Source organism: Arachis ipaensis, chromosome B03 (assembly GCF_000816755.2).
Source record: "Arachis ipaensis cultivar K30076 chromosome B03, Araip1.1, whole genome shotgun sequence".
Classification (NCBI taxonomy): domain Eukaryota; kingdom Viridiplantae; phylum Streptophyta; class Magnoliopsida; order Fabales; family Fabaceae; genus Arachis; species Arachis ipaensis.
Window position 1 is genome coordinate 105,509,565 of NC_029787.2, and position 15,992 is coordinate 105,525,556.

Genomic DNA, 15,992 nt, shown 5'->3' on the forward strand with positions numbered 1-15,992 from the left:
AATAAATAATAAATATAAAAATTAATAGATAAATTTAAAATTTAAAAAGTTAAATAAATATATTTTTTTAAAAAATTATTATTAAAATTTTATTTTTTATTTTTAAAAATTTTAATTTTTTATATTTGTTTTTTAAAAATAACTAAAAAAGTTAAAATTTTGTGTTTTAAAATTAAAATTTTAGTTTTAGTGTCCGATACAATCTTATAGTTATTCTTATTATTCATTTAAACCCTGCTTATTTCAGTGTTGCTTTAGTGCTTCTCATTTTCGGTTAGGGAACGCATTGCCATTTACAATGGTTGCTGATCTTTTCCTTTATTTCATCATGTAACATGACTATTAGTCTACTACCCTCCTAATTCATAATCCCAACAGAAGATTCATCTAAAGAAAGTTTTAAATAATTTTTCACAGCATATACGATATGGAGTATACTCTCATGGATATTCATATCATATATAGTATTTGTGTCTTGTCCCAAAAAACATAGTCAAGTCCAGAAAGAATAAAAGTTCATTCAATAAAGATGGTCTTATTTATGAGGTTGGACACGACAACAGTAATTCAATCTTTTTTATTTAAATAAGTAACTAACTCTTAAGATATCTTTTATCTATTTAGATGGAAGATCTAAACAACTTCCTTAAAAAAGAAGATCTACTATAAATACACTGACACACTCATGTATATTTAGAATCTAATTTATAAAAAACCTACTTTAAACTCTTGCTAACTTAAGTATCGGAGTCCCTTGCAGGTACCACCCACCACCTCCTTACGAAGAACTCAGATGGTGGTACTTCGGCATCAACAAAGTCAGACGCTGCCCTAAAAGGAGTCTGTACCTCACGTTCAGGCGCAAATCCATCCGTTTCAGGTAACCTTCAGAATATTGGTATCGTTGCCGGGGACTTGGAAGTCTACACTCAATTGTCGCGGATAATCAATTTGAGGACAGTCACACGACATCTGAATCAGAATCAGAACCTCATAACAACGACTGATCACTCGTGATACCTCCGCGACATGAAAGAGTGAGTGGCCCCACGGAGAGGGTACATGGAAAAATTCATCACCGCGGCAAATCCATTCGTAACTTCATCCACCCGAGGATGAGGAGCCCCTCATCCTACAATGATAAATGGGGCTGGTACACGGGCAACACGGTCAATTAGAGCAAATTGAGCAAGAGATTGAGCGACAAAGAGAAGTAGAAAGAGATTTGCGAAAAGAGGTACGATGACAAAGAGAATTGGAAGAAAAGCTTTCAAAATTGGAGGCCGACCTTAGAAGTCGGGGTACTCAGGCTGAATGGGAGGAAAACCCTCTTGGAGAAGAGGATCCGTTCATTGAAGAGATCATGCGAGTCAGGTTTCCTAGAAACTTTAAAAGTCCCGACATGAATCTCTATGACGAAACGACCGACCTAAGGCACCATCTTAGCAATTTTAAAAGTCGGATATACCTAGCTGATGCGTCCAATGCAACTCGCTGCAAAACTTTTCCAACCATGTTAACAAAAGAAGCAATGAAGTGGTTTGATAACTTACCACCCAGGTCGGTGACATGTTTTGACGACCTAGCAAGGAAGTTTCTTACCCGATTTTCAATTCAGAAGGATAAAGTCAAGCATGCTCTAAGTCTCCTAGGGGTTAAACAAGTAGGAAAATTTATCTAAGATTATATGGAAAGATTCAATAAAGTTTGCTTAGAAATACAAAACTTACCTCCAGAAGCGGTGATAATTGGGTTGGTTAACGGCATTAGAGAAGGGTCGTTTTCTCAATCTATATCCTAGCAACATACGATCTATTTGTATGAAATACAAGAACGAGCGGAAAAGTACATTAACATGGAGGAGAATTCTCGACATAAAGAGCGAGTTCCAAGGTAAAACCCTCCCTACCAAGTTCGGGACAAAGATAAGAAAGCGAAGAAAAAAGAGAAATACAACTCGAAAAAGCTATGAAGATATCATAACTATACCCCACTCTGAGTTTTTCTTGTCGACATCTACAGAAAAATCTGTCACATTGAAAAACTTCCACTTCCTTGTCCTATTAAGCACAAGAAAGCTGGAAGTCGGACGGAGTATTGCGAGTACCACAAACTATATGAGCATTCCACTAATGATTGCTATGATATGAAAAATGTGATAGAGAAACTAGTCAGAGAAGGTCGGTTAGACAGATATCTTGCAGATAGGCCCGACGATCCAGGGAAAAGGAAGAGAGGCGATGAAGACGGAAATCAACTAGATTGACCACCACAAACCCCTGACAAACACATTCACATGATTGATGGAGGGTTTGCAGGAGGAGGCATAACGAAGTCTTCTCGAAAAATGCATCTAAAAGAAGTCTACCAGGTTGGCGAGGAAAAGGAAGTTCCCGACTTACCTACAATCTCGTTCACTAAGGAAGACGCCCAAGGAGTGACTCTTGGTCATGACGATCTAGTTGTGATCACTATGATACTTGCCAATGCAAACCTCCACAGAACTCTGATAGATCAAGGAAGTTCGGCTGATATTGTAACACCTTTATTATCAGAATGTTACGCTTTCGACTGCGCCACTCTGATAGCGAGAAGTATTACGATGACTTCATATATTTAATAATGAAATAGGGGTCTTTGACTCGAAACCGTATTGCTGTTTTCATTTAAAAGAAAAACGAAAATATTTTTTTAACTAAAAACAAATAAGCATATACATATAAACAAAACTTCTTACTCAAGCAACTTACAAATATTATATACATACATGTTATTACAGTCATGACTCATATCCCTTTTTATAAGAATATAATAATAAAGGTGAGAAAAAATCTATAACATATGTATACAAACAAAAACAACATATCTAAGAACTTAAAAGAAATTTTGTAAGCTTCCTCATTCGTCCTAAAAAGATAAAGCTGTAGGGGTGAGAACATTGTTCTCAAAAAGATTTTTAGTAGAGGGTTTAAGAATTGTCACAAGAAGATACGTATAAAGAGAAGAATTGATTTCAAGGCAGTGATTATCGTTTGTACTATAAATCTTTTAAAAACCACTGATCATCCAAAATATTTTCAAAAAACTAATATTTAATTATCTAGAAATCTAAAAACCTTTCTTTTCTTATAAGAAAATCTTAATCAGTTTTTTAGACTGTATGAATGACTAACCTGTTCTAAGCATAGGTTTATTAAGTCTATGCTAAATCAGCTTGATCTTTCATACTTTACTAAAACCTCAATCAAAAAAAAAAAAAATCACAGCCTTTATCCCAGAGCAATTCAATCAAATCAACAATCAAACCATCACATCAGGAAAACAACCCTCAGCTTCACCATCATCAGCATGAGGGATTTCTCAGTTGCACACATATATGTTACAAACAAGGAAAAAACAGATAGAATACAAATACAACAAGTATGACAAACAGCAAATAAGCATAGTTGAACAAATAGGCAAACAAAAATAATGCACACTCAAGTAAAACATACAAATGCATATGATGTATGCCTATCCTATGGCTGATGATATCATCTGTCGGTTACATAACTAACCCGACACGTCCTGGTAGCTAACTGTGGACAGTCCCTCTATACACGCATCTATGCATGCCTATGAGGGAATTCGGGGAGTTAAAGTGGCCGGTCACATCTTATGTACAGAGGGTGAATAATTTGTCTCAATTTTGCAAGTCACATATACTTTTAATTCATTATTTTTCAATGTCATTATCTTTATCATTCTTCATTATCACACCTCCCATTCCGTTCATCAATAATTTAAACTCAACATAATTATTTTTTTTCTAAATAAATCAAACTCAAAAAGTATAATCTTTAAAACTAAATCTTTCTAAATAATCACTTCAAATGAAGCCTCTAATTTTTATAGAAATTTCGGCAACATCTATTCTAAAATCCAGACTCTGTCATCCTCCTCGAGTCCCATCCAAATATTCCTAAAACCATTCTTAACCATTTTCAAATAGCAAATCATTTTCAATAATCAAACCGTTTTCAAATATCAAATCATTTTCAAATTTATTTTAAACCAAATTCCGATATAAAATCAAGTTCGATATCAAACCAAATTTCATATTAAATCTATTCTAAAATCAAATCATTTCTAGAATTAAACTAAATTCTAATATTAAATATTTTCAAAAGTTAACTCGTTTTCAATAACAAAAATATTTTCAAATCCAAGAAAACTAATTCGGCAACCGCTAATTTAATAAAATCAACAACTCAAAATATTTAACCCTCTCAAACAGTCAATAACCACCAGACAAATAATTACAATCATCCATAATAACTCAATTCAGTCCCTAAGTCTTACGAAATCACAAAAATAAAATTTTTGCATTAATATCGACTTGTAACAACTCTTAAAAGTAAAATAAGTTTAAGAAAAGTGCCCTATCTCGAATAATTGAAACCCGAAAGCTATGCAGAGTATCAAAATCCCTTTTTCTCGGCTCGCATTAGCGGCAGCCACAACCACAGCTCCAGACCATTTCCGCGGTAATAACCGCAACTTCAAACACGACATGCAAGAACCGCAACTCAAACTTATCGCAAAAATGCAGCAAATTCATCAGCAACATAACGGAACAACGATTAAAAAAATTTTCGGAGCAAAATAATTCATCGTACAAAGAAAGGAACCAAGAACAAAGCAGCGATAGCTTCGACGGTAATTCCAGCGACACTCGCGCCATACTCAGTGACCAGAATGATGGCGGAGCAGCTCCAACAGCCGCATACAGCTCGGCGGCAACCTCCAATCCACAACAACGGAAACCACACCGACAACACCCCCTCCCCACTGTCACCTTCTCTCTTTCCGGCGTCCAGTTTCTAGTGGCAAACTCACCCATCGGCGGCAAGGCAAAACGGCGGCAATCCTCTCGTGCGTCCTTCGTTCGCGATTCCACGATGGCGACAGAGACAAGTTCGGCGCTGGAGATTTGATGAAGCTGGCGGAGACGAGCTCCCTCTCACGCGTTGTTTCTCTTCTCGGCGACAGAACGGCTCCTCGCACTTGCTTTCTCTCCCTCCTCGACAGCGGTTGACGGATCGGCGGTGAACTGGACGCGGTGAGGCAGCGACGCGATGAGACACGAATGACGAGCTCCAAGCCGGCGGTAGCATCCTCTCCCCTCGCCTCACCCTTCTTCCTCGTCTCCCTCTCCGCTTCTCTTTCTCTATTTTTGGTATATACTGCTGTTGTGTATAGTGTTTTGTGTGCTACTTTAGGAAGAAAGGGAAAGGGGGTGGCGGCTAAGTTTAGGGTTAGAGAGTATGGGTGTGTGTTAAATTGAAATTAGGATTAGGGTTTTAATTTGGGAATTTTTGGGTGGTTTGATAATTTTAAAAAAAATTAGGAATAATATAGTAATTGAAAACTAATTTTAATCCAATAAAATCATANATATATTGTTTAAACCTGCCTTTGACAAACTCGGGTTAAATGAAAAGGAGCTGAAAGCTTATCCAGATAACCTCTTTCTATTAGGAGATATACTCTTCCAAACTCTTAGTTTCATCTCATTACATACTACTTTTAGTAAGGGTATAAAATCAAAAATCTTAAGCGTTGACTACATTGTGATCAATGTGATATCAACCTATAATGACTTAAGAGCACCTACAATGGTGAGTTCCTCTTTCACTTTTTTCTGACACATAGGAACTCTAACCATTGGAGGAGAGAAGGAATGAGTTCCTGTACGGATCTCAAGGTGAGGGAGTCCCTCTAAACAGGGACTCAAGTTAACCAATAATAACTTGCTATTTGGCAAGTTATTTTAAAAAAATAATAATATAAAATCTGAAATAATTAAATAATTATATTAAATAATGAAATAATAATTAAATTAGTAATAATTATAATAAAAATTATATTAAATAATTATATTTTTATTTAATTAATAATTTATATTAATTATTTAAAAAATAATTAATTAGATTAAATAATTAAATTTTTATTTAGTTAGTGATTTATATTAATTATTTATATTATAATTAAATTGTAAACACAAAACTATAAATTAGTGTAATCCTGAATTATATATTGTGTATTATTATTATATATGAATTTATTTAATATTAATATCTTTTAATAGTGAATTATTTTTAAATTTATAAATTTAAATAATATTATTAAAAAAATCAATTACATTAATTTTAAGTATTTTAATTAGTTAATTAAGTGGGACCACAACAGGGACTAAAGTTAGTTCCTCCTAATAGAGAAAAGAGAGATGCTTTGAGTTCCTATTTACCGTTTATGATGCAAAAGCTGATGTGGAGTTACTTTTTATGACAGGTGGGTCATAAATAGGAACTGAGATGAGTTCCCTACTGGAGATGGTCTAATAGATTGGACAACTTTAAATCGGCTAGCTGCAGTAGTTTCTACGCTTTACCTATGCATGAAATTCTTGACCTCAGAGGGAATTGCCACTGTTAAAGGAGATTAGAAGTTAACAAGGAAGTGTTATAATCAAAGCCTAAACCTAAGAGGCAGCATAAAGGTAAGCAAGTCAACACTATTGAACTCGGCAGTATTCGAGCACGAGAAAAGCTACAACCACAACCTAGCAGAAAAATAAAAGAGGTTCAAATCGGAGATCGGGTAGAAAAGACAACAAACATCAGGGCTAGTCTTGATGAAGGATTAAAGACAAAATTTGTTGAAGTCTTACAACAAAACACCGACCTCTTCGCCTAAAAAGTTTCCGATATGCCTGGTATACATCCTGACCTTATGTATCATAAGCTTGCTGTTTACCTAGGCTCACGACCTGTCCAACAAAGGCTTGGCCCTGAAAGAACACAAGTCATGGAAAAGCAAGCCTGGGCTCTACTAGAAGCCGAGTTCATAAGGGAGGTAAAATACCCTTTGTAGCTAGCTAATATGGTACTTGCGAAAAAACAAAACGAAAAGTGACGGATGTGCGTTGATTATACCGATCTCAATAAAACTTGTCCTAATATCAAGGATCTCAATAAACTTTGCTGTGTGACATGCTCCTTCGTGACGCACCGTTTGGGATTGTTACTCAATCTCCTAATATCAAGGATCTTGTCAAGTGTGATGGGGCTGCCCTGTATTAGGATGGGAACTGCTGGTTGTTAGGCACAACGCCGTCCAAATCGCAGGTAAAAGACATTGTTGAATGGTTGCTTAGTACTCACGGCAACTCAACCGGTTTGAGTACAGACAGTTTGGCTGATGCTGGTTATCCTGGTGCTGCTTTTCTTGGGGATGCAGTGTGTGGCATGGCGATGGTGCGAATCAGTTCGAGGCATTTCTTGTTCTGGTTCCGGTCTCACACTGCTAAGGAAGTTAAGTGCATTTTTTGAAGTTGTTAAGAGCAAAAGTTCGCCTTGGGAGGCTTCCGAAATCAATGCTATTCACTCATTGCAACTTATAATTAGAGATTCATTTCACAATTCAGAGAATAGTGGTATTAAGGCTATGAACTACATATACAGAAGTGATGCTGGGATTGATGAGCTAAGTTCGGTAGCATTTGAAATGGTGAGGTTAATTGAGACGGCAACTGTGCCGATTTTCGGGGTTGACACAGGTGGCCTAATCAATGGTTGGAATGTGAAAATTACGGAATTGACAGGTTTGCTGGCAAATGAAGCTATTGGAAAATCACTAGTGAATGAAGTAGCGCATGCAGACTCGCGCAACAATCTTGAAAATATTCAAAGTAAATCACTGCAAGGTAAATCATTTCTTGTGGGAAAGTTCAATTGCTACTGTATTTTTAGGTATTGCTAACTTAATCAAATGTCAGATATGATTCAGCTTGAATAAATTTCTCTCAACTTTCCTGGTAGCGAATTATTTGAGCAATCTTTTAGAATTTGATTCAATTTTTATCATCCGAAATTTTCAAAATCTTCGTTATTGATTCTGACCTACACATAGTTTATTCCTCGTTAGACTTCAATTTTTAAATATTCCAAGTCTGTGAACAACACAAGATTTTGTGGTGTAAACTTTGCAGAGCTATGCGTGAACGAATGTATTTGGTTTTCCTCGGTTGTAACTGTTGAATTTCATCAGCTTTAATCCAAAATCAAAATACCAACGTTATGTATAATTCAATATGCTTTTGAAATGATGTGAAAATTGGAGTTTTATTTGCAAATGGATTTTATTTCTTCTCTTCCTAAATTCTCTTGTTTTCATAGTTTCTGTCATTCAAGATCACCCCATATGCAGAATATCTTAAAGGAAACAAGTTAAATTATTGAAATAAAATTATGCTAAGATCTATAGCAAAGCATATCATATTTTTAATAATCATATATTCATATTTCTATATGAATTAACTGGTGATGTGTTTTCAGGCTTGGAAGACAAGAATTTTGAGTTGAAATTAAAACACTTTGGGAACAACACAAAATGGAGTTGTATATCTCATAGTGAATGCTTGCACAAGGAGAGATTACACAAATGCTGTTGTTGGGGTATGCTTTGTAGGCCAAGATACCACTTGTGAGAAAGTTGTTCTAGAGAAATTTGTCAAGTTGGAAGGTGATTACAAAGCTATCATACAGAGTCTCAATCCGAATGGAATGCAGCCATGGAAAGGATAACTAAGTGGCTGGAAGAGAGATGAAGTCATAGGAAAACTTCTTCCCGGGGAAATCTTTGGAAGCTTTGTTAGACTGAAAGGTCAAGATACACTGTCTAACTTCATGATCTTGCTTTACCGGGGAATTAGCGGACAAGAATTCGAGAAGTTTCCCTTGGGATTTTTTGATAGAGGCTTACATCACTGCTAACAAGAGGATCGATACGAGTGGGAACATGATTGGCTGTTTCTGCTTCTTGCAGATTGTATCTCGCGATCCGAATCAGCCTTGGGATGGACAAAATCTTCCTCAGAGGAGGAAGAGAATATCTGAGTCTAAGGAGTTTGCTTATATATTACAAGAGATGATGAATCCTTTAAACGCATAAGCTTCTGGAGAAAACAGCTGTCTCAGAAAGCTAGAAACAGTTTCTTGACACTAGTGCTGCTTGTGAAAGACAGATATAGGAAGTATCAATGAAGGGTAAGTGATCGTGATCCATTTTCATAGGCACGTTGAATTCCGATCCTTAATTTCCTTTCTTGACTTATATGTTATATCTCAAATTTTAAAAGATTTACGTTTCAAAGTATCTGTCAGACACCCTTAATTTAATTGTGATGATAATTTATTAGTTACAGACTAAATTTATCACCTATCTTAACATTTCATGTATGTGTTATTTGTTATTTTACAGTTATTTAGAAATATATGAAACAATATAATGATTTTATGCATAACTAATTTCCCCAGCTAAACAAAAAAGACTGACTTTTCTTAAATTAAATGCTAATAATAGCAGCAGTGTGCAGCTAAACATGGAGGAATTTCTTCTTGGGAGTATTCTAGATGCCATTGTGAGTCAAGTGATGCTGTTGGTGAGAGGAAAAAGCTTGCAGCTGTTTCATGAAATTCTGATGAAATGAAAACACTTGCTCTGTATGGTGACCAAATAAAGCTTCAAGTGGTCTTATCTGAACATTCTGCTTAATGTAGTCAACCATACACCATCTCCAAAGATTTCACCTGGTTTGAAGATAATTCAGGACGGCCATGAGTTTATCCATTTCAAGTTCAGAACTTATTTTTATCTCTTTATCATGCTCTTTTATCAGCTTGCCATTTTTTTTTTCGAAATTTAATACTAAAGTGTCCTCCTTTTGAAACTAATTACCTAAATATCACTATTTTTATACTACGATAATGATCGTAATTAAAAATAAAATAAAAAAATAAATTAGTTGTCATCTTAGTAAAAGAGTGACATTTAAGTAATTAGCTCAAAAAAGATATAGTATTTTGATAATAAATTTTAAAAAAGTAAAACGTTAGTAAAGCGACCTTAAAAAATTTATTATTAGTTACTGCCCCAGATTTAATTTACCAAATTTTCTCCTCTAGTGTCCTACTAAATGAATGAGCAAGTGGGATGAGAATATGTATAAAAGAAGAATAATGAATAAGGTTATCTAAAATCAAGATGTTTCCGGCTAAATTAAAACTGGAGTTAGTTATTTGGAAGTGAAGGGAGTAATATGATTGCTAACATATCTTTCCCACAATGGATCGGTGTCTTAAACATCTAGTATTTGATTTTCTTAAGTTATGAAAGTTAATATTAGTTGATCATTCTCTTTTATGGGGAAGTGAAACTTCTGCAAATGTTAATGTAATATGTCTGATCCATGTGTGAATAAGTTATTATGATAATGTTTGAAAATTGGACCTCTTTGACTAGGGAAGTCCAACTTTCTTTGACTTGGATATACCATGTGTTACACGTTTTCTAGTAATCAAATCATCCAGAAGTAGAACCATGTGAAATTTTCATTCTTCCAATCAGATATAGGATTATAACGTTACTCACTAACGTTAATGCCTCAGTTCTAAAACATTTCTAATGCAAAGCCCCATATGAAAATTAATGCCAAAAACAAAACGTTCCTAAATATCACATGCCCTTAAAAGTTCCTCTAAATGATCACATTGCACTTTAGAACTGGTCATAATTCATTAAATCAATTTTTCTTTGGCAATGCTAGCTAGTCATAACCAAGTGTGCTTTTGAGTCATATGCAAATAATTTTCCTTGTATTTTAGAGTCTTTAATTTATGAAAGTATTAAATCCAATCAGTGTAACAATTCTCCACTCTTATAAAATGTCGAGACATGAATCAATTATCTAAAAAAAAAAAAAATACTTATGCAAACTAGCCTGTTATTTAACCACACTTTTTTTACAGAATGAGCCATTCCAGTCAAGGTCTTCCTTCTAACACACTTCAGGATATGTTTGAAGAAGGGAATCAATGGACTACACAAGAAGGTTTAGGGCTATATATGTCAAGAAAAATGCTTAGTAGGATGAATGGTCATGTTCACTATGCGAGAGAACAAAATAAGTGCTACTTCCTCATTGATCTTGAACTTAGAACAAGAAAAGAAAGCCAAAGGAATTTGCAAGCTGAGACAAGCATGTTGAGTTAACTTTTCTTTTTTCATAAACTAGATTTGATGCTTGATTGAAATTGTTTAGTTAGAGGATATATATATATATATACACACCTGTATTCTATGGCTTGCTTTAAAAATGTTAGAAATAAAAGATTAAATTGGAGAAATGATTTGTATATTATTGAATGTATTCAAGTTGTTTTAATGATATAATATAGAAGGGTATTCATAGGTGTTAAGAGAATCATAATAATAAAAACGTAATATCTTATAATAAATATTCAGATATGCTAAATAATACTAATAGATTCTAATTAATGCTAATTATATTTTAATAAAAAATAATAGAGTTACATAAATTAGATTTGATGCTTGATTGAAATTGTTCAGTTAGAGTATATATATATATATATTGGCAAAATTATTGGCTAACAAAAATTATAACTGTTTTCTATGGCTGACTTTAAAAATAATACAGTTACATACTTACATGTATGTAAAGTAGAATATGAAATAACTAATATGATATTTCATTTTGTAATGCTTTTAATTTATATTTAAATATGATCAGATACAATTCAATTATATTGTAAATTTGTAATGCTTCCCTAATAAATTGATCTGTGTGCCAATATATTTATTTTTCTATATTCATTAAATTACTAAGACTCAAAGTGACAATAATTCTACATTAGATCAATTGAATTCTAATTGTTCTTATTTAATAACAGAAAATAAGACACTTTTTTTAATTGTAAAATTCGCAAAAGTTACCTAACTTTGAAATTAAAATCAATAAGATAAGAAACCCAAAAAAATCCCACCATACTAGCCACTAACCAAATTAACATCATCAAAATAGACAACGTCAACATACAAATTCACTCAGGTTTGTCCAATCCAAATGCTCACTTTGTTAATTCATCCAATTCTCAAACTCACCAAAGTCACTAGCCCATGCCTCAGCCTCAGCAAATTGACTTTTCCAATCCAAAGCCTCACTAACTTGATTTGTGGAATTTACTTTATCAATTGTCTTCTCAGTACAAACCAAACGGACTTCTTCATCTTTCTTGTTAGTAGTAGTGTCCTCCATCACATTTGTGTCATAATGAACCATAGGCTCTGGCTCTTTCACTTTTGTTGAGTTTACTAAAGCACCGTTTTGTATAATACTATACAAAGAATCTTCAAAGCACAATTCACCAGTCCATAATTACTTCCTATCAATTCCATAGAATTTGGACTAAGGAGACCCATTTGGGAACTAGAACTCATATCATAACTAAGTGGCATCATAAGTTGAATCTAACAGTTGTGCCGATCAACATTGTGTCCAAAATTGAAGTTACTTTCAACTTTTTGACTATTTTTAAGCATGTTAACCCTTTCAGCACACACACCAATCTTGTTATCCAATATACCAATGAACATCCTCAGTTGTTCCAAATCTAAGCTCTGGATATTCAAGTCAGAAGTGGGATACTCGACGCTGTAGATGCATTTTCGCACTTTCGAAGTTTCGGCTTCAACCGAGGTCTTCTTGTGCTCAAAGAAGTCTTGGAGATCAAAGATTTTAGGAGGCCTCACATTCTTTTGAGCTTCATACTTTTTAATTAAGGACTTGACTTTGTTAGAATCTTTTGGCCAAATCATTGGTGCAGCGTTGCTACCTTCTTCATAAACTATCAAGCATGCTTCGGATCCTTTGCATTTGTCAGAAAATTTCTTCATTTTGCTCTCTAGTCCCTTGATTCTTGTCTTGAATCTGCCCTTCCGATCTTTCTCAATTGAGAGACACTTCAATTCTGTTTTTGCACGGCCCATGTAACTAAATCTGCATCATGATTTTTTTTACAAAAAAAAAAAAGGCTAAGAATTGGATGGAAAATAAGAAACTAAATTGAAATTGATGTAGAGCAAATAATACATAACAACAAAATCTTGTGTCCCAAAATTCTGGTATAGTGTTCAATTCCAATCTTGTGCCTAGTTAAATTAAAACGAGGAATTCTTAAGAAATCGAGTGAAAATAAGCAATCTTTATAAGAAACAACATTGTCATTAACATTCTCGTCAAAAATGGCATCTACAAAATTTTATCCTCAAAAAAAAAAAAAAAAGAAACAAAAGAAAAACTCAGGAAGAAGGAACACTATCAAAGTAGAGGGGACTGTTTGAATCCTATCTTTTCCGATACATATTCTAACAACAACAACGTAAACATAAACATAGTAATAAAAGAATTTGAAGGGTTTTATGCAAGTGAGTTTTCACCACTTCTTAATCACGTCAACAACCAAAGGATCTTAAAGAAACAAGTACGGAAAAAGCACATAATCGAAGATAAATTATCACCGAAAACTACTGAAACAAGAGTGAATGTGCTTCTTAAAGAATCTTCTATGAATGTGCTTCAATTTCTTTAATGCGTGTCCCTAAATTCTTAAAACAAGAGTGATGGTTCCATGAATTTATATATAAGTTTGGACATCATATTCATCTAAAGTAATAAATATCTAACGGTTATTTTTGTTATATTATTTTACAATAATATTTGAGAAATAATAAAAATCACAAGTTTTAAAAAAAAATTTATTGATCAAGTTTATAATAAAAATTAATATTTACTTATTAAATTAAAATTAAGATATAAAAATTAATAAAATGTACTTGAAGCTCCGAATAGAGTAAAAATACCGGGGCGAACTTGTGGAAATTGAAACTCCCCCCAAGATTGGCATCTTCCTATGACGAGTCTTGCATGAGCACCTTCTGGTGATGGAGCTTCTTCTTCACCAGCGTCTGCCAGAAAAATCTGAGACTTGGCCAAGGTGTAGCGCTGCCACGAAATCGATCATACACTGCCTTTTCTCTTGTGTTCATGCAAAGCAAGTATGGCTGAGAAGTTCGTTTAGAAGTATAGACCATGCGGAAGAAGCAGAATTTTTCTACCAGTGTTGGGAACAGAACCGTACTCACCTGAACCAGTCTGAAATGGAGATGACGAGTCTGTTGGCATTGAGCGTGTACTGCTGGTCCATTTGGCCTGCCCGTAATGAAACCATTTTTGAACAAAGAATCAGCCCCCTCAGGTGAAGTTGATGAAGCTGAGAGAAGACTCTCGTGGTTCCTCTCCTTAGATGTGTCTTTCCCACGTTCCCAATTCTTAATTTAGGGATTTCTTTCTCCCTTAGAAGATATTACGTTTTTTTGTTCACTGTTTTGAGCCTTGGAATTTCTCATTCATTATGGTCTCATTTCGACATTTTATTTTTTTTCAAATTAAATTGAATAATGATATTGTCTTTAAAAAAAATATACTTGATATTGATGAGGGAAAAACGATTCCACACAAAGTCACCGGCAAGTGTATCGGGTCGCATCAAGTAGTAATAACTCAAAAGAGTGAGGTCGATCCTATGGGGATTGATGGATTGAGCAATTTTAGTTAGGTGATGAATTTAGTTAAGCGAATATGTGATGATTTGAGTGATTTTGATTATCAGAAGTAAAATTTCAAGAAAACAAAAGTGTAGAAGGTAAATTGAGCAGAAAAGATAAATTGCAGAAACTTAAAGTGCAAGAAAGTAAAAGAGCTGAAACTTAAATTGTAAGAAAAGTAAATGACTGAAACTTAAAGTGCAAGAAAGTAAAAGAGCTGAAACTTAAATTGCAAGAAAAGTAAATGACTGAAACTTAAAGTGCAAGAAACTTAAATTACTGAATCTAAATTGTTGAGAAATATAAATTGCATTAAGAGTAAAGGGATTTGGGTGTTGGGATTCAAATTTAACTAGAAAATGTAAATTAAAGTAAATCAAAGAGCTATGAGATGAAGAGATTCAACTCAGTAGCAAAACAGAAATGAAAAATTGCTTGAAGAAACAAACAGCAAGAAAACTTAGCTTAATTATGGAATTCTAAAAGAGAAATTGAGGATCGAAGAAGAGCAATGAGATCAGAAGCAGATCTAGATCTCAATTACTTCTTTGACCAAATAGAAAAGAAATTTGCAGAAGAAATAAAAATGAAAACAGAAAAGGAAATTCAGATTCAACTTTCAATTCTTAGAAAAACAAAAAGGAAAAGCAAAAGATGATTCTAAGATGAAGAATTCAATCCAGTCTTCCAATCTTAGTTCAAAACCCAAAATAGAAAGTAGAAGTTGCAGAAGAAAGAACAAACAGAAAGAAAACTAGATCCAATCCCCAATTCCCAAATTCAAACAAAAATGAAAATTCAAAAGTGAAAAACTAAAAATGAGCAAAAGGTTCAAGTGTAAGCTCCTCTTCAACTTAAATTTACTCCTATTTATACACTTTCTATTTTCAATCTTCAAAACTTGGAGTAGAATTTTTAATTTTTGATTTGGCCTTGAAATGGAAAATGTGTTAGGGGTGATGCATGCTCCAGTGGAGCGCTCCGTTTAGTAAGTGAACTTGGCGTTCACTCTTGTCGCGTGCCAATTTTGGTGTGCATCCTCTTCATGAGCGTTGCCATAGTGAACGGCACGTTCACTCTTTAAACACCCCCTTGGTGCGCGCTTCCCTTCCCTTGGCTCTCTCTTTCTTCGAAAACGTTCACTCAATTGAACGTGCTCCTTGATGATCGCTGCACCATTTGGTGCTTCTTGGATTCATGGGCCAAAAGTCACAAAAACGTTGCAAAAAAGGAACGCTGCGCTATAATTTTTGAGCGCTACCCTTCCTTGGTGCGTGCATCCCTTGTTTGATGCCCGAAAATGTTCACTAAAGTGAACGTGGCGTTCACTTGTTTGAACGCTGCCTCTTGTGTGAGCCTTGGTTTGGTTGAGCGCTTCTCTCTTCATGGGCGTTCACTCCTTGAACGCTACGTTCATTCATTGAACGCTCCCCTTTGTTTCTCATTTCTTCACCTACAAGCAACCAAACAAACAATCAAAGTATCAC

At 34.4% G+C, this 15,992-nt stretch overlaps 1 protein-coding gene and 1 pseudogene across 1 annotated transcript; one reads left to right on the forward strand and one right to left on the reverse strand.

Annotated features, from left to right (window-relative positions):
* Nucleotides 6,751-11,149, forward strand: LOC107633489 (annotated as a pseudogene).
* On the reverse strand, nucleotides 11,978-14,129 carry LOC107633490 (agamous-like MADS-box protein AGL82). The gene is made up of 3 exons (XM_016337109.1): nucleotides 14,044-14,129; nucleotides 12,375-12,898; nucleotides 11,978-12,249 (listed from the first exon to the last, which is right to left on the reverse strand). The coding sequence occupies exons 1-3, from the start codon at nucleotides 14,127-14,129 to the stop codon at nucleotides 11,978-11,980; spliced, it is 882 nt and encodes a 293-aa protein (XP_016192595.1).